This window comes from Pelophylax lessonae (genome assembly GCF_965119305.1).
Source record: "Pelophylax lessonae genome assembly, chromosome: 1".
NCBI lineage: Eukaryota > Metazoa > Chordata > Amphibia > Anura > Ranidae > Pelophylax > Pelophylax lessonae.
Window position 1 is genome coordinate 381516628 of NC_138768.1, and position 19371 is coordinate 381535998.

General features: G+C 46.1%; 1 protein-coding gene across 1 annotated transcript in view; it reads left to right on the forward strand.

The window, feature by feature from the left end:
- The first annotated feature begins 3913 nt into the window (after window positions 1–3913).
- Window positions 3914–19371, forward strand: part of UHRF2 (ubiquitin like with PHD and ring finger domains 2) — a 184195-nt gene continuing 168737 nt past the window's right edge. Inside the window, exon 1 of the mRNA XM_082265164.1 lies at window positions 3914–4433. Coding sequence (XP_082121290.1) covers window positions 4281–4433 — 153 coding nt within the window. The 5' untranslated portion in view covers window positions 3914–4280. The remainder of the gene's footprint in view (window positions 4434–19371) is intronic.

Genomic DNA, 19371 nt, shown 5'->3' on the forward strand with positions numbered 1-19371 from the left:
CACAATCTTGGGCTCATCAGCTTATTGAAGAGCGCAGTCCTCCTCTAGAGGCCGTATTGTCTTTCTTCAGTGCCATGGCCCAGCTATATGACGACCCTCAGCGAACCTCCACCGCTGAGGCTGCTCTGCACGAGCTTCAGCATGGTCAAAGAGCTGTGGAAAACTACATAACAGACTTTAAGCGTTGGAGTTCCGACACCCAGTGGAATGACGCTGCATTACCAAGACATTTTGAACAATTTCATTCTCCCAACTTTGTGGAAACAGTTTGGGGATGGCCCCTTCCTGTTCCAACATGACTGCACACCAGTGCACAAAGCAGTTCCGTTTAGGTCTGTCTGAAGGGCTGAAGGATGAGCTAGCCCAGGTTGGGGTTCCTGGGGCTTTTCCTGTCTAAAGCCAGCTGCCCTCTCTTGCTCGGCAAGAGCAGCATCCCGCCACAGACTGCACGGTCGATACTCCTCTTCCTTGCCACACACGTGCAATTAACATCTTCCATACTGGCTCCGGGACTAGCTCCACGGCCCTCCTCAGCGTGGCCGACCATAATCCCCACAGTATGTGTGCAACCGCCATAAAGAATAAATGTCCTGCTGTCAGATGCACGGTCAACATTCTTCCACATAGCTTGCACCATCACCCTGCCCCTGGCACCTCTCTTCCCGTGCCCCTGGCCTTCATTTTCACTGTCCACACTAGGACCTCCGGCGTCCACTTCTCTGTCCTTTCCTGGACCCTTGATGCCATTTGCACTGTTCACACTAGGACTCCTTGTTATCAGGCAGTTACTGCATTCACACATCCTGACATACTTGTCTCCTGCTTTCCACTTCCTGACAGCAGAATACATCTCATAATCCATATGAAGAGTTTTGGTCACTTTACAGTCTCTCCTGGAGCATTTGCGTTGCTACAAGCATCCCTCTCTGTGGGCCTCTAGTCTCAGTCCACTCTCCCTGCCTCCCGCAGTTGCAGTCTTACACCCGGCCTGATGCTGATGTAGCAGTTCCGGACACAAAAATTGATTTTTTGGACTTTTTCTTGTGCCGTTTCCAACTGGCCCAGTAGCTAATGGCAAAATCCCAGACGAGCCCCCAAATGTAGCAAGGTTTCCAAGCCTATGGCCTGATGTGGGTCTGCCATTAGTACCGGAACCCTCTCCAGTCCATGTGAGCTGAGTCCCCAGGTGTGGCAACTGAAGCAGCGACAACTCCGGCATCTTTGTTTGTGGTTTTTATTATAAATTAAGGGGATGAGAGAAGGGAATGAGTGGGATACTCCTTTGGGCTTGAACTAATTACAATTGGGACTTCGAACCTGAAAATGCCCGTTGGCGCCAGCCAACGCTCCCTGACTCTGAGAACTCTCTGTATAACAGAAGAAGTGTTAAATCCCCGACCTATAGTCCAATAGATCCAAGACTGAGAACTGTAGAACTCCTGACACTGTTTCACTGTGTAGGTCTCTGAATACTTTCCCCCGTCTGGCACAGCTTGAGGTAGTATTGTGTAGAACTCTGCTCCCGCCAAAGACACCGTGCCACGTGCTTCCCCCCAAACTTATACCCACTCCCAGAATTCCTTGCAGCATAATCTGCCTTCTGGGGTATTTACAAGCTGGGATGTGTCCCCTGATTGTGCTTCCCACACTGCCCTATGAGAAGCCTCTCACAGGAGCCAGTGGGGATACTTCTCCCTTCAGCAGGCACATCTGTAAGCCCTGACAGCCTAACTAGATAAATCACAGCCCTGCTGTTAGGCAGACAAGGCCCACTATAGTTTTAACTAGCACCTACCTGTAGGGTGCTACATACGAAAAGAAAAAAAAATATTCCATGGCCTCAACATACCACTCAGAAACTTGCTTGGCTGTCTACTTTCCAAAAAGGGGTCATTTGGGCAGGGGGTGGGGGGTGTTATCTTGCCATATCAGAGCCTCCAAAATGTTGATAGGTAGTGAGGAAGTTAAATTAGCAATTTATGCCCTTTAAAAGCCTAAGAGGGTGATTGGTTTTCAGCACCCGTACTCGGCTAGACTCTCCCTCAACATGTCTGAGAAGCTGCAGACCATCCCTCTGCTGAAGACCTTCCTCATCAAAAGGTTTGTGGGGTGTGCCCGGTGCTCGTCTAAGATCCTCTGGACACTATCAAGGTAAGACCACTGGGGGGAGGGCGACAATGGAGGTCTATGAGTGGAAGAGGGGGTCCTGTGGAATGATGGGGGTAGAATGGTGGAAAGGGTCCTGTGGAATGATGGGGGTAATATGTGGGGGGTCCTGTGTAATGATGGGGATAATATGAGGGGGTCCTGTGTAATGATGGGGGCAGTATGGAGGAAAGGGTCATGTGTAATGATGGGTGTAGTATGGGGGAGATGGTCCTGTGTAATAATGGGGGTAATATGGGGCAGGGGGTCCTGTGTAATGATCAGGGTAGTATGGGGGAGAGGTCCTGTGTAATGATGGAGGGTGGTCCTGAGTAATGTGGGTAGTATGGGGAAGGGGGTCCTGTGTAATAATGGAGGTACTGTATAATAATGAGGGAGAGGGTCCTGTGTAATGAAGGGGGTAGAATGAGGGTGGGGGTCCTGTGTAATCATAGGGGTAATATGGGGGAGGGGTCCAGAGTAATGATGGGAGAGGGGTCCTGTGTAATGATGAGGGTAGTATGGAGGAAAGCTCCTGTGTAATAATGGATGAGGGGGATCCTGTGCAATGATAGGGGTATTATGGTGAAGGGGGTCCTGTGTAAAGATGGAGGGGGGAGGTCCTGTGTAATGATGGGGGTAGTATGGGGGAGGGGTCCTATAAACTGATGGAGGAGGTGGATCCTGTGTAATGAGGGGGGTCGTTTGGGGGAGAGGGTCCTGTGTAATGAGGGTAATATGGGGGAGGGGGGTCCTGTGTAATTATGAGGATAGTACGGGGGAGAGGGCCTGTGTAATGATGGGGTAGTATGGTGAAGGGGGTCCTGTGTAAAGATGGAGGGAAGCCCTGTTTAGTGAAAGGGGTAGTATGGGGGAGGTGTCCTGTAATTTGATGGAGGAGGGGGATCCTGTGTAATGATGGGTTAAAGCCAAAAAAAACTTGAATGGCTGAGCTTGACAGCCAGTGCTGCCTGCCAGTGCTGCAAATTAGTGCCCTCCAGTGCTATCTATCAGTGCCCATCAGTGCCTCATCATCAGTCATTTATCAGTGCTGCCTATCAGTGCCACCGATCAGTGCAGCCTATCATCAGTACGCATCAGTGCAGCCTCATCAGCCCACATCAGTGATGGAGAAAAATTACGGGTTTGCAAAATAAAAATGTAAACAAAATATAAAAAAGTTGTAGTTTTTTTTTTTTTTTTTAATTTTCCGTCTTTTTTAGTTTGTCAAAATGTTCCGTCTTTTTTAGTTTGTTTAACAAAAAAAAAAAAAAACCCAGCGGTGATCAAATACCACCAAAAAAAAAGCTGTATTTGTGTGAAAAAAAATGATAACATTTCCCTATAGGTAAAGTGTTGCACGTCCGCGCAATTGTAATTTAAATTGCTGAAAATTAGCCTGGTCAGGAAGGGGGTATAAGTGCCCAGTAAGCAAGTGGTTAAATCCTCTACGCCTGCAACGGTCGTGATTTGGCCCTTAGGGGAGCAACTGGGGGGTGGCGGTAAGACCCACAGCTCAGCGGCCCGTTTTCTTTATCGCCGCCTGTGCGAAACCACGCCAACGTGCCACCCAAACGCCATAAGGAAAAATAAAACATGGGACCGGTTGCTAAGTGCTCCTGCTTTGTACTAATGAATGAATGGGAAGGCAATTCCACAGAGGACACATGTGGTGTTGCAGGAAGGGAGGGCCCGGCCAGGCCCTGAGGAGAGGACAGTACACACGTGACCCATGCCCCCTCTGCATGCTGCTGTGTGAGAAGAGGAAGCATGCACCGGAGGAGTGGGCGGGGCCTAGCCTCCTGTGTCACGAGGGGCCAGCCCCACGAATGATTTCGCGAGATTTTCGCTTGGCGCCGTGACCCCCCATGTGAGAGCTAGCAGCTCCTAGTAAACACTCCCAGGGCTGCTCAGACATGGCTACCCGGCGCGTACACGGCTAGACAATAACAACAACATCATCGTCAGTGTGCGAGCAGCCTGTTCAGTGGAGCATCGCCAAGTCCGTCCGCACAGCAGCCTGCACTCCCGATCGTCGGGCTGTCTTTGTTTTTGCTGTCATTGGATGCCCTATAGCGGTAAAGCAGGTTGACTTGTCTGTGTGTGTGTGTATATCTGATCGTCCGATCTGCACGATGTGGATCCAGGTGAGGACCATAGACGGCACAGAGACCCGCACGATAGATGACCTGTCCCGACTCACCAAGATCGAGAGCCTCCGGTTAAAGATCGAGGAGAGTTTTAACGTCAGCCCGGACAGACAGAGGCTTTTCTATCGGGGCAAACAGGTAATGTGGAGGAGACAGCACTGACATCGGTGTGTGCATTCCTACACTGCATGACAGCCAGGTCATTACCCCCTCCCCCCCTCTCATGCTGCACACCTACCTACAGCCATGCTGCACACATCTCAGCAGATCATCAATAAACACAAACCCATGCTTCTCATCCCTTCTTTTATTTTTATTATGAATCAGATTTAATTTACGTACGATTTCTATAGCGCCAACCTATAGCGTAGCGCTGTACAAAAAGGGAGACACCCCACGACTACAAGGAAGCTTACTTTTAACGACCCCTTCTTTCATCCCCCCCCCCCAGCATTGTTTATGCTCCCCGATCGTTAAACGTTGTTCTTAGAGAAATCATCCTGCGATCTTATCTGCGGAATAAAACGCCATTTGTTCTGCCCTCTTAATCCACGGTCGGTCGTCTCTGCCTTGGAAAAAAAAAAGAAAAGATTCAATAACAAGCGTGAGCCCCATTCGATGTGTGCTAGACATTTACTGTTCTACTTCCTTTCTGGAAAGGCCTAGAAGACGTAACTTGGCATGCAGACACGCAAGTAGTTTGCTGGCGGAGAGGCCTATCGTGCTCTCGGTTGAGCCTGAGAGGAGAAAAAAAAAAAAAGAAAAGGCTTTACGTGAAGAAGTATTTAGTAGGCGAATGTAACGGCGACAAATTGTTTTCATCGGATGCGTCAGATTTTAAAATGATCAGTTCAGGCTTGCGAACGTTGTTCAAGGTTGTCGGTTCACGCCACTGTCTAGTACAAAGAAAGCTGGAAGGGAGCGTAGCATTGGAAATAGCCTCACTTTGGATGGCGAGCCGATCAATCCTGGCAACTTTGCCTGTCGCCTATTCAGGTTTTTCTACTTTTTACCAATCTGGTGATATTTAACATTGATTTTTATATATATATATATATATATATATATATATATATATATATATATATATATATATATATATATATTGTGTGTGTTTTTATTTTTTTAATAGGAGCAGCAGGGCAAACAACCGTAACCCCTAGCAACCATTTGACGTGTCTTTTCTAGTGTCGCTGATGTAGCTTGCCGCGCACACACACCGCCGCCACTCTGTTTTGTTAAACGGACTACAAACATATGTTTTGTGTTTGGAGCAGGATTTGTTTAGCTGCTGTCAAATATACGAAGTGTAATCCGCCTCTGATTTTCTCAAGAGCCCGCTGGAAATCGCTATGTGCAAATAAGGATCCTGTTCGACATGTTGTCCTGTTAGCATTGCTCGCAGTGTGAGTAAATTAGCATGCAGGAATCTGTCCACAAGCTCCGAAAGCCACTAAGCTGTGGTTCCTTCCCCCCCCCCCCCCAACCATGTGACTCGCCTTAATGAACAATGCGTTGTGAAAGGCCGAGTTCACATGGGCCCCGGATACAGAAGTGCCTCCCGACGCCTGTTCCTGAAGACGGCCATCGTCCTGGTGTAGAAATGCTTTTTCAGCAGGCGGGGAGGGTGGGCAAAGGTTGGAGGCCTGGTATAGGCACACATCTTGTAGGCCGGCACAAAATTAACCCCTCGCTTTGTGCTGCGGTGGATGATGCCTTAGTGGTTGTAAAAGCTGAATTTTTTTATTTTACCTTCATGTACTCCTATGTATGAAGGTTAAAAAAAAAAACCTGTGTGCAGCCCCCCCCCCCCCAATATTCACCTGACCCCTCCCCCCCCTCTTGATTCAGCAAAATGCACAGGAGCCTTGGCTGTCCTGGGTGTCCCTCTTTCGTTGGCTAAGGCACAGCAACGGGAGCCATTGGCTCCCACTGCTTGTCAATCACAGCCATTGAGCTAATGAGAGAACGACAGGCAGGGCCGAGTCACAGCTCTGTGTCTTATGGATGCAAAGAGCAGGGCTCGGGAGTAAACATGCACCAGTGCTCCCACAGCAAGTGGCTTGCTATTGGGGGCACTGGTCGTGGGGGAGGAGCCAGGAGCGCCGGCGTTGGACATGAGAAGAGGAGGATCGGGCTACACTGTGCAAAACCATTGCACAGAGCAGGTAAGTATAACATTTATTTATTTTTTAATTCTAACTATGCCTTTTAATATCGCTTTAACCACTTCCAGCCCATCCACTGTGAAATGAGGGCGAAGCGGTGCGGCTCTCGTTCTGGGATGACACCCCAGAACGGCCGCTGTCGCGAGTCTGTGCCGTGTTCCTAGGACACGGCGTAACCCTGATCTCGGTAAAGAGCAAATGACGTGGCTCTTTACCCATGTGATCGGGTGTGTCCAATCACAGTAGGTCACATGAAAATGCAGAAGTGCTGTTTATTTTCTCGCCTCACACTGACAAGAGTGTGTGGTGAGGAGAGCCAATCAATCAGTGGCATCTCCTTGTAGGGGAGACCAGTACAGGTAATCAGGGTACTGATCATCAGTGCCCTGATTACAGTAAAGCCCCAGCAGTGCCCATTAGTGATGCCAGTCAGTGCCTATTAGTGCCTCCTCGTCACTGCACATCAGTGAAGGTGAAAAATTTACTTATTTACAAAATTTACTGACAAACTAAAACTTTTTTTTTTTTAATTTTCGGTCTTTTTTATTTTATTTATTTCTTGGTAAAAAAAAAAACACAAAAACTCAGCAGTGATTAATTAACCAAAAGAAAGCTCTATTTGTTGGGAAAAAAAAAAAAAAAGAATTATTTCAGATGGGTACAGTGTTGCATGACCATGCAATTGTCATACAAAGTGTGACAGCTCTGAAAGCTAAGCTTAAAATTGGCCTGGCCAGGAAAGGGGGTGAAAGTTTTTTTTTTTTTTTTTTTATTATTCCAGCCTTTCTATGTACCAATATACCATTAAAGTGATACTTAAGCTAAAAACGTTTTTACCTTAATGCATTCCTTGCGTAAAGCCAAAAAAATGTTTTCTATTTCTCTGCTCCCCCCTTCCCTGTGTGAAGGGGAATAGAGGGGAGAATAGATCTAGTGCTGTGCATGGCTGCTTCTCTCCTCTTCCTCTTCACACAGCACTCGAGCAGCAGCAGGAGCCATTGGCTTCTGCTGTCAATCAAATGCAGTGAGGAGGAAGTGGGGGCGGGGCTAAGTTTCGTTGTCTAAGTCTATGTAACCCAGCTCCATAGACGCACAGTTCACGAGTGCGCAAGCACTGCTAGCCTCATAGCAAGCGGCTTGCTATGGGGACACTTGAAGAAGGGCAGGGGCCAGGATTGCTGCCGGGGGACCCGAGAAGAGAAGGATAGGGGCTGCTCTGTGCAAAACCACTGCACAAAGCAGGTGAATATAACGTTTGTTATTTAACTCAGCTTATTCAGCTCAGGAAGGTCTTACCCCCCCATAATTAACCAGGCCATTTTTTTGCGATTCGTCACTCTAACTAAAAATTGTGTGACCGTGCGATGCTGTACCCAAATATAATTGAAGTCCTTTTTTCCCCACAAACAGAGCTTTCTTTTGGTGGTATTTGATCACCTCTGCGGTTTTTAGAATTTGCGCTATAAACAAAAAAAGTGACAATTTTGAAAAACATTCCCAATAAAAATCTTTTTAAAAAATTGAATTTTTTATCAGTCAAGGCCAATTTGTATTCTGTTACATATTTCTGGTAAAAAAAAAAACCTCTCAAAAAGCGTATTTTAATTGGTTTGCGTAAAAGTTATAGCGTTTACAAACTACGGGATCGATTTTTGGACTTTTTATATTAGTAATGGCGGCGATCTGTGATTTTTAGCGGGATTGCGGCGGACAGATCGGACCCCTAACTGACATTTTGACACTTTTTGGGGACCAGTGACATTAATTCAGTAATCAGTACTAAATAATATGCACTGTTACTGTATAAATGACACTGGCAGGGAAGGGGTGGTGATCAAAGGGCTAAATGTATGCCTGTTTGTGCTTACTGACTGTGGCGGGGAAGGGTTCTGTGACAGGCACAGAGATCAGCTTAGCTTAGCTGAAAATCCTGATCTCTCCCTGCCTGTGTGACAGAAGGCCAGCCTGCTTTGTTTACATAAGCAACAGGTCTTCTGTCAGTTTCTGTGAAGATCGCGGGAGGCCGGCGCTGATCACCGCCGCTCCTCCTGCGGTCTGGCTCCCGCTGTGTTTAATCACAGCGGGGGCATGGCTCCGGCGGTGTGTGCGCGCACTGCCGAGACCACGTGCACATATTCACGTAGATCTACGTGATTATGCACAGTTGAGCCCCCTGCTGCAGTAAATCTGCGTGGGGCAGTCGGCAAGTGGTAAATGGAAGAAAAAAAATGATTTAAGTAACACTTTAATGGACCTCTGTTGCAGAAAAATAAAAACTTTTTTAGAACAATGCCTTAAAGAGGAAGTAAACCCTCCTCAGGAAGTTGTACCTATAGGTAAGCCTATGATAAGGCTTACCTATAGGTACTGTAAATATCTCCTAAACATGCACCGTTTAGGAGATATTTACCTTTAATGCAGCCAGTGATGTCACTGGCGCATGCGCTCTGAAGGAACGGCAGATCGTGCCGTTCCTTCAGAGCCCCGTGCCGTGACCGTCGGCTCCCGCGCGCGGGAGTGACGTCACCGCGGCTCCGGCCAATCAGATGGCCGGATGCCGCGATCCCGGAAGACGGGCGACTATACATGTCGCCCGTCATACAGGTAAGCGGACGGCACGGCGGGGGCTCGTTCTAAGGTAAGTATTTCATAATGAGCTAGTATGCGATGCATACTAGCTCATTATGGGTTTCTCTTTCAGGATTTAAAGAAGAGAAAATTTTTTTTTCTCGTGTACAACCTCTTTAACTTAGCCCCTGGTGTGTTCCATTGAAAAGTTCATGACTTCCTGGTATGTAGATATGGGATGTGAAATCTGTTAAGACAGTTTGCTCCATCATTAGATCCAGTTGGTGTAATAGTGCCCTGAGGGCCAGATAAAGGTAAGTAAAGGGCCACAGTTTGGAGATCACTGCTCCTAGACATAAACATGAAATGAACCCTTACAGTGTGGGCACAGTGGTATCAAGTGATGCCCTGCAAAGTGCTAAAATGGGAAATGATCACCTCTGACACTTTGCACCTACATCTTAAACACACTGTAAACGCCTTCGGTGCATATTTTAGTTAAAGGTAATGGAGGCAGTAGCAAAGCATTAACACCTGCCGCCCTCTGCAGCCTAATTCTTTTTGCTGAACCACAATGCAAATTAGTGCTAAAACAAATGGGTGCACACCTCCCATCTGCTCCTTGTTTTAACAGGGCCTTACACTGGCATGAAAAAGCTAAATGCAGGAGAAGTTATCTGTAAAAAATAAGCAACTTTTTGTCTCCCAGATCATCCCCCCCCCCCCTGCTATAACCACTTGACTTCTGGAAAATGTAGCCCCTCCCCCCCCCCCCCTTCATGACCAGGCCATTGTTTGTGATATGGCACTGTGTTACTTTAACTGACAATTGCGCAGTCATGCAACAATGTATCCAAATAAAATAGTATCGAAAGTGCAGAGAAAATGGACTTTGGTGGCGCAACACTACCTCACACAAAGATAAATGTATCTAAAATATACATTTTATTATATTGTCATTTTAAAAACAAGCCAATCGGTAAAACAGATACGTAACAACTGTATCATTATCCCACCACTTTGATGGACCTTCAACCTCAGTGTTGAATAGGCACACCCACAGACTGCATCAAAACTAGGACCTGTGATGGAGGATTCCTGTAGGAAGGTGTAAATGGGTAACCAACAGTGTTGGGTACTATGTCCAATAGTTGGGGTACAGCTTAGCTCGACATGTTTTGCGCCGACCGCACTTCTTCAGGAGTTTTTTGCCAAAAAGTGTAGTATTTCTATATAGAGAAAGGTACATGTATTCAATACACATATCGTGTGTGTATATATATATATATATATATATATATATATATATATATATATTAGTGTGCAGCTGCACGATTAATCGTAAAACAATCGCAATCTCGATTCACCCCCACTCCCCCCCCATCACGATCTTAAAACAGCATGTCCTCGATTCTTACAGATCTGTTCTCTGCTCATTCACAGCTGTAAAAAAAAAAAAAAAAAGAGCCCCAAATGTTTGTCAACATTGAGAAGGCTACTAGATAACACAATGCTTTCCCATGTATCATTTTGTTCTTTTAGATCAAAGGAATGAACTCCTGTCTGTAAGCGAGGGCTGTTTAACCTCTTAAAGACTAAGCCTTTTTCTGACAATTGTTGCTTACAAGTTAAAATCTGTATTTTTTTTTTTTTTTGCTAGAAAAATTACTTGGAACCCCCAAACATTATATATAATTTTTTTTAGCAAAGACCCTAGAGAATAAAATGGCGATCGATCATTGCAATCTATTATGTCACACTGTATTTGCGCAGAAGTCATTCAAACGCAGTTTTTTTTGGGAAAAAAATACACTTTGATTAAAAAAAAAAAACTAAACAGTAAAGTTAGCCCAATTTTCTTGTATAATGTAAAAGATGTTGCGCCGAGAATCGTGATCTTTATTCTAGGCGAAAACAATTGTGATTCTCATTTTATCCAGAATCGTGCAGCATATATATATTAGTCAGTGTTGAAAATGTGCACTGTCACTGTACTTATGACACTGGCATAGGAAGGGGTTAACCCCAGGGGCGATCAAAGGGTTATCTGTGTGCCTAACCAGTGTTTTACTACACTGTGGGAGGTGCTTTTACTAGGGGGAAGAGGTGGGATTTATTCCTGACTTTGCAGGGACACAAATTCCACTCCTTTCCTCCTGTCAGAACGGCTGTCTGCCTTGTTTACATAGGCAGATCGCAGTTCTGTGTGTCTACCTGATGATTGGCACGTGCCAAAGGACATTAAGTGCCCTGCATCCACCGACTGACTTCTGCGTGTAATCACAGCGGAAGCGACCCCGCGACGCGCACACCATACCTGGAAGTGTCGGATCACGTGTGTGTGTGTGTGTGTCTGTATATGTGCTCTGGCACGTAGGTGCCACCCTGTAGCCGAAGAAAAAAAAAAAAATCCCTCTGGGTGATCTATGTACATTGCAAGTATTTTAACCTACTTTGTTGCATATTCCTACTTTTTGTTGTTCTGAAGAAACCCCTCTGTGTTTATCTGTGCTGAGTGAGTCTAATGGGATTGGTTTCATAATTATCAACCAGCTGTTGCAGAATCGGTAATCTGAGGAAAGTTGCAGGGTCTGCAACCGTTTAGACCAGGGGTTTCAAACTGGCAGCCTGCCAGCTGTTGCGGCACTACAAGTCCCATCATACCTCTGCCTATGGGAGTCAGGCTTGTAACTGTCAGCCTTGCAATCATGGGAGATAAAGTTCTGCAACAGATGGAGGTCCACCAGTTTTAGACCCCTGGTTTAGACGTTATTTCCTGTTGGGAGTATCTCACCAAAAATTACTTTTGTTGCAGGGGATGCCAAAAATCTGACGTATCTTAGTGCAGACTTCTGGGAAAATCAGTGAGCCAATCAGACAAGCAGGAAATGTTTCTGGGGGGGCGTTCTGTATACATTCTGTGTACAGTACGCCTTCAGGTAGCCATATTGTATTGCACTTTACAGAAAAATTACAGAGCGGCAGACTGAAAAGGAAAGGTCATTTTTAATAACATTCAATTACGATATGACATGTCGCAATTTGTGTACTCATATATAATTTTTTTTTCTTAATTTGATATTTTTTTTCCCAGTGAAAGTGGATTTACCCTTTAGGCGGTTAAAGTGTGTTCAGCCACTTTACTTGTCTAGAATTTCAAATTGGATCCTGAGTGCACAGAATTCTAAATGCATCTAAAACGATCGTACCTAAATAAACTGTCCATCCGCTCCATTTCAAAATCATTATTTGCCTTTAGAAATGTCCTCTGATTGCATATAAATGCATGTCTGACCGTGTCCATTGTGAATGAGGCCTTAGAAACACATAACTTGTGCTCACTTTTAAAGCTCATGAGAACGAGGCCTAAACGACAACAAAGGGCCTACGACGCCAACTTCTATCCTTTCTATCTTCTGTAAACCAATGCAGTGTACAAACCAATATTTAGTATGTAAACATTGATTGTCATTTATTGGCCCTTTTCTGTCTGGTAAATAAAGTATATATTCGCCATCTGCTTCTTAAGTTTTGGTGTGGAATGGTTTCCTTCCTTTTTTTTGTCTGTTTTCTGGGTTTGCGTAGAAAAGATCACATGGTGATATAACTGAAACCTGGCAATTGGCTTGATGTATTTTTCCGAATGTTTATTATCCGGTTCTAATTGGTCTCTGAGAGGACATGAATGTTTCTGTGCAGAAATCGGTCCTGGACAGTGTTTTTCCTGTGCTTCTATTTTATCTGCAGTCTATTTTGTTTTTCTTGTGTGTTGCAGTCTGCACAATTCATGAAAGGCATCTGGCGTAGTATGGCTTCCCGCCCCCTCGCATTACAGCATGTTTTGGTTCTGTGATCACAATACAGCTCTGTTTGGTTACTCAAACTTTTATCTGATGCAGGGGAAGTAGTAGTTGTCATTTTATTTGCCTCTCTGTTATGATTTTTTTTTTTCTCTGGTGAGTCTGTGGTCATGCTTTATTAATAATAATTTATTTAGTAGTATTTTCTTGTTTAGGGCACTGGGAATGTAATCATAGTACATCCCCATCCCTTACATTTACTGTGAGCATAGTTAGACAATTTGTTTTGTTATACGCTTTTGTTTTTTTGCCTGTGTTTGTACCAGCAACTTTTAGCACAGGAACAGCATCATGCTTTTTTTGGCCCCATAGCCTTTTAAAGCGGTAGTATCCCGCTTTTTGACACTTTTACCTACAGGTAAGCCTATAATAAGGCTTACCTGTAGGTACAAATAATATCTCCTAAACCAGTGTTCCGTGAAAAAAACCATACCCTCGTCACTTCCGGTGCAGCTACGGAGGGTATGGATTTCTCACGGTACTTACACTTGTGGGCGTTACATTAAAACAGCTCCACTGCAACATCAATCATTTCCGCTCCTTCCCCTGTCACTTCCCTCATCTCGCCTAATAAATATAAAAGCGGATCACGGAGCCGAGATCGGCGTCATTTACATCTCATACACCCGCCGCCGCTTATATATTTATTAGGGGAGATCAGGGAAGTGACAGCGATAGGAGACCAGATGCTTGATGTTGCAGCCGAACTGTTTTAATGATACCGCCGCAAGTATAACATTTCACACAGTGCCGTGATTATTTCCTACCCTCTGAGCATGCGCACTTCTGAACTTCTTTGCTGTTCAGTTACGTCTCCGGGGCTCTGGGCATGCGCACTGCTGCGCTGCTCAGCTGTTTCACACAGGAAGTGACGAGGGTATGGTTTCTTCACGGGGTATGGTTTTTTAACGTTACACCGGCATGGTTTAGGAGATATTTACAGTGCATGCAGCCGCTCGCGCGAGCGCTCTGAAGGTCCGGGGGGACCTTCAATCTATTTGCCGGGAGCTTGCCGGAAAATCGCATGCGCGGGAGTGACGTCATCGCGGCTCCGGCCAATCACCGCGCCGGATCAGCACGGCGAGGGATCATGGCAGCGCCCGCATCGATGTCCGGGGGTCCGTGTCGGGGCTTCGTTCTAAGGTAAGTTACACATAATGGGCTAGTATGCGATGCATATTAGCTCATTATGCCTTTGTCTTGCAGGTTTTTTTTTTTTTTTTTTTTTTTTTAGTTCTTTGGGTTTACAACCGCTTTAAATAAAGGCGCCTTAAAAAAAAAAAAAAAAAAGGGTGTGTGTATGTGTAATAAATAAAAAAAAAAAAAAAAAAAAAAAAAAATATATATATATATATATATATATATATATATATATATATATATATATATATATATATTAATGTGTGTGTATGTGTGTGTATATATATATAATATAATATAATGATCCCGTCAGTAAAGCCAGCCATAGGTGGATCAAATCTCAGCTGGTTCAACAGGGACTGGCTGAGATTCGATCATCTACAGGTGTATCTCAAACAATTAGAATCTTATCAAAAAGTTTATTTATTTCAGTAATTCAATTCAAAGAGTGAAACGCTTCTATTATATGGATTCATTACACACGCAGTAATACATTTCAAGCATTTCTTTCTTTTGTGAATATTGTGAAAAGGTTCAATATTGTAGACTCATGGTGTCCCACGCTAATCTTCTAATTTAACTCAAAACACCTGTGAAGGTTTCCTGAGCCTTTAAATGGTCTCTGCCTGGTTCAGTAGGTTACACAATCAGGGGGAAGACTGCTGACTTGACAGTTGTCCAGAACAGGGCCAGATTAACGTAGGGGCTATTGGAGCTGCTGCTCCAGGCCCCCACCTTAATATAGGCCCAGCAGGGGGCCACATGAGAGGCTCCCAGCACCTCCCGCAGAAGGGAAAATGACAGTCGGGGGAGGGGGGGGGGGTGGCAATTACAAGCACCAATATCCCTCTGTGACTCTCCATGCTCTCATGACATCTCCTCCCCTACCTCCCACAGCTTTCAGCTTCTTCATTTGTGAACCATAGAGGGAGATCAGTGCATATAACTACCCCCCCCCTCTTCGTTCACCCCAGACTGTCTATCAGATTCCCCCTGCTCTCTGGGAACTGATCCTTATCGATCACTGACTGTGTTCATTCATACCTGATGCCCTGAACCACCAATATCCTCAGCACCAGGCCCTTGATGTTCTTAATCTGGCCCTGGCTCCAGAAAACAGTCATTAACATCCTCCATAAGGAGGGGGAAGTCACAAAACCTCATTGCAAAAGAAGCTGGATGTTCAGAGTGCTGTATCCAAGCATAATCATGGAAAGTTGAGTGGAAGGAAAAAGTGTGGTAGAAAAAGTTGCTCAAGCAACAGGGATAACCACAGCCTTGAGAGGATTGTGAAGCAAAGGCCATTTAAGAATGTTGGGCAGAGTCACAAGGAGTGGATTACAGCTGGTGTCAGTGCTTCAAGAGCCACCACACACAGAATCTAAGTTGCGCAAGGTGCAGTGTGAAGTTTTCACAGTCAGTGATGATTTGGGGAGGGATGGCCTCTGGTGTTAGTCCAAAGTCAGTGCAGACCTCTACCAGGTAATTCTAGAGCACGTCATGCTTGCCTCTGCTGACCAGCTTTATGGAGATGCTGTTTTTATTTTCCAGCAGGACTTGGCACCTGCCTACACTGCCAAAAGTACTAATGCCTGGTTAAATGGTCATGTATATAAAGCACCCCGCGCCCTTTAGAAAAACATAACAGCAGCTGAACTCAAAACACTGGAAGGTTCAAATAAAATAAGGTACATAGAGCAGCGCTAGTTTATACAAAAAAACAATATTGATAATGTATAGTTATATAAAGCCCATATTTAAAATTCACAAGGAGTGCAGATGAAGGGTCAGCATATTATCACCACCATGTGAGTCAACACGAAATGAAGTGAAATCCCAGCCACCACACACTGACTCTTACCAGAGGATGGTGGGGTTACGGCAGCAATCGGTTAAGGGACTGCTAAAACCCTCTCAGGCCAGAACCTCCATAAGAAAAACACAGCCTTATCCGTTTTCAGTCTCCAAACATATCACTGAGATGGTGCATAACAGATAACCAAATCCTCCTTGAATAGCTTTACACCTCATGGATCGGGAAAAAATTAAAAAGAAATAGGCCCATAGTGCATTATCCTTAAATGGTCATGGTATCACTGTGCTTCATTGGCCAGCAAACTCACCTGACCTAAACCCCATAGAGAATCTGTAAGGGAATTGTCAGGGAGGAAAATGAGAGACCAGACCCAACCATGTAGATGAGCTAAAGGCCGCTTTCAAAGCAACCTTAGCTTCCATAACACCTCAGCAGTGCCTCCATTCCATACCGCGTTGATGCAGTAATTCATGCAAAAGGATTCCCGATCAATTATTGAGTGCATACTATACTGTATATAGACATTCTTTTCAGTGAGAAAACATTTTTGTATTCAAAACCTCTTCTTCTTTTTAAAATTTAAAGAATGAAATGCTTGAAATATATCACTTGGTGTGTAATGAATCTGTTTTACTCTTTGATTTTTTTTATTTTTCTAGATGCACCTGTATAGGCAAGGCTGATTGTACCCAAGTTGATCGACTTGGCTACAACCAGCCTGTTGGATTTTTAGCATGTGATTGTCAGCGGTCATCGCCACTCTGTTGTCCTGTCCTCACAGCCGGGTACGCACTGCGCATGCGCGAGTTGCGCTGCGCGTCGTGATTGGCCGGCAATCTTCTGGGACCTCTGACATGTCCCAGAAGATTGCAGGGAGGGAGGGGGAGAGGAGAACTTCTGCTCAGGGCGCCGCGGCGCTCCGAGCGGAAGTGGGAGCGGGTGCCTGTCAAAACTAGGTACCCGCTCCCCCCCCCCCCCCTAAAAAAATAACATGCCAAATCTGGCATGTCAGGGGGTTAGAACTGCCTAAAGCGGAAGTTCCACTTTTGGGTGGAACTCCGCTTTAAGAGAATACGATCTAGGAGGGTTTGTGGAAAAAAGCCTATGCTCAAAGGAGCTTGAAGAAGCTCAATAACAAGCTTCTTCAAGCTGAAATTAAAGCTAAATGCTTTTTTTTTTTTTTTTTTTTTTGCGCTGCAGCGTGCATGAGCCCTTAGGATGGCAGCATCTTCGGATAAATTGCATAGCAACAGATTTGCAAAAACATTTGCATGAGAAAACGATATAGTGAGGCATAAAGCCAAGCATAAAAATAGATTTAGGGCTCTTTCACACGGGCAGTCCGATCAGATCCGCCTGTCAGTTTTTTAGGCGGATCTGATCGGATCCTCCATGCAGCTCTATCCGTATCCGATCCTGTCCGTGAAATCTGGACGGATGGAAACCCTATTTCTCTTACGTCCTCCGACAGTCGCCGCCTCTTCATATTCGTCACATATGGAGTATTAGACTTTGCTCCGAAGGAGTAGCTAGGCAACAGAATATGTTAATAAAGCTTTTAACATATCCAACATATCTCACCCTCAAGGGGTGGTCCCCTCAGTCAATACCCTCCTACTTCCTGCAACCATATCTCAGTTTTAATGTCTAGCTTGTCAGGAGTGGCTGGCTCTCTCTGTGCTGGGACTTTATGTCCCAGACTCTTTCTTCTTTTTAATATTTTGTTTTGAGTTTTTCTCTCTACCTTTACTTAGCTGTTGTTTTATCAGCGTTAGTTAGTTCTTCGGAGGAAGAGGATCATGCGGACTGGGTCTCGGGCTGATCCCCCTGGTCGCAGGTCGTGGGTCAGTGGCTTCCCAGTCTGCCATCGAGCGTTCAGCCAGGTAACGCTCCTGGCATAGTGAACGACCCATCCCTGTTCGGTGCAGGGATGCTTGGTGAGGTGGCTACCTCACTGGACGCTGTGCGGTTTCTTAACCCACGTTCGGAGCGTCTTGTATGCGACTCTCCCTGCCTCATGTGTAGCGGCTTGTTCGCCTGTGCGGGTCCCCCACACTGTGGTGAGGTAAGTGTATTTATGTGGGGACCTGTCTGTCTGGAGGGGTGTCAGTCTGGGACTGTGTAACCTGTCTCTATGCACACTGTTTGTCTCCCTATCTCTCGGCTGCATGCTGTGGGCTGCAAGGGGGGGGGGGAGTTGTGTGGCACTATGGGTGTCAGCATGATCAGTGTGGAAAGCTGTGGGGCATGTTTTATGGCATGTTTGGGCACTTACAGCGATCGCTGCGGCGATCGGTTCTGTTTTTTTACATACAGACATGTGTGCATTACTGCACTGTGGAGCGACGGTTTCGGCGCCAAAAGACGCCATTTTGCCTGCCCTCGCTCCGGCCGCATGTTTTACATGCATGGCGGCCATTTTCTTGTAGCCTCCATAGGTTTACATAGAGCGCCCTAGCAGCATCACTTCCTCTTCCCAGGAACACCGATCGAGGCAGCAGCAGCGACGAGGGTCTCCTCAGGTTTTATCCTTCTGTTTCTTGCTATCCATTGCCTGTGTTCAGTTTACATATCCCTGTGGGGGGTCTCATTGTGCTTAGTGTGACGCGGTGGGCTGCGCTTGCCGCGCTTGCTGAAAGGGGCAGTTAACCCTTGGTTGTCTGGCATTACAGGGGCAATGGATTCTCAGGAGGGCAAATTTCCTACAGTATTGGTGGAAAGCCAGGGGACCGCTGCTTCCCCCCCAGGGGGGGATTTAGCCACTATTGTGGCTGGCCTTGCTGCTCAGGTGCAAATGCTGGTGGCTGCTCAATCTACCAAAAGGCCCAGAGTTGTGCTCTCCTCTGATTCTGAGGGTGAAGGTGATGGGGCTGTTCTAGCTGGGGCTTCCCTATCGGGGTCCCGCTCCTCTCTTGATCTAGTGGGGTCTGAGGTGGAGGCTGAAGTTGAGGGGGTTGATAATTCTCCCCCTGGCTCGCCTGAAGAGCTTGCAATCATGGATGAGTTGATTGCTTCTATTAAGCAAACGCTACGTTTGCAGGACGAAGTGTGTCCCCCCGCTGCCTTGGCGGCTTATGGGACGCAGAGGAAACGCAGGACGCCACAGGTTTTCCCCTGCAATGCTGATTTTCAGCGCGCTGTTAAGGATCAATGGCGCGATCTGCGCAAACTATTTGCGGTACCAAGTAGATTCAAGCTGCGTTATCCTTTTTCACCTGCCACTGATGAAAGGTGGTGCGTGCCTCCACCAGTGGATCATGCGATTGCGGTTTTGAACAAGGCCACTGCGATTCCTGCAGAGGGTTCACCCATTTTCCGTGATGCCACAGATAGGAGACTGGAGTCTCTGGCCCGTCATACGTATTCTGTTACGGGTTCTATGCTTAAAGCTCTGTTTGCTTCTCTCATGGCGGCCCAGGCGATCGCAAGTTGGACGCAGATGCTTAGGCGCGTCTTGGTGGCCGTCTCGGCCTCGCCGGCGACCCTGGATATGGTGGATCAGATCCACCAGGGTGTCATGTATC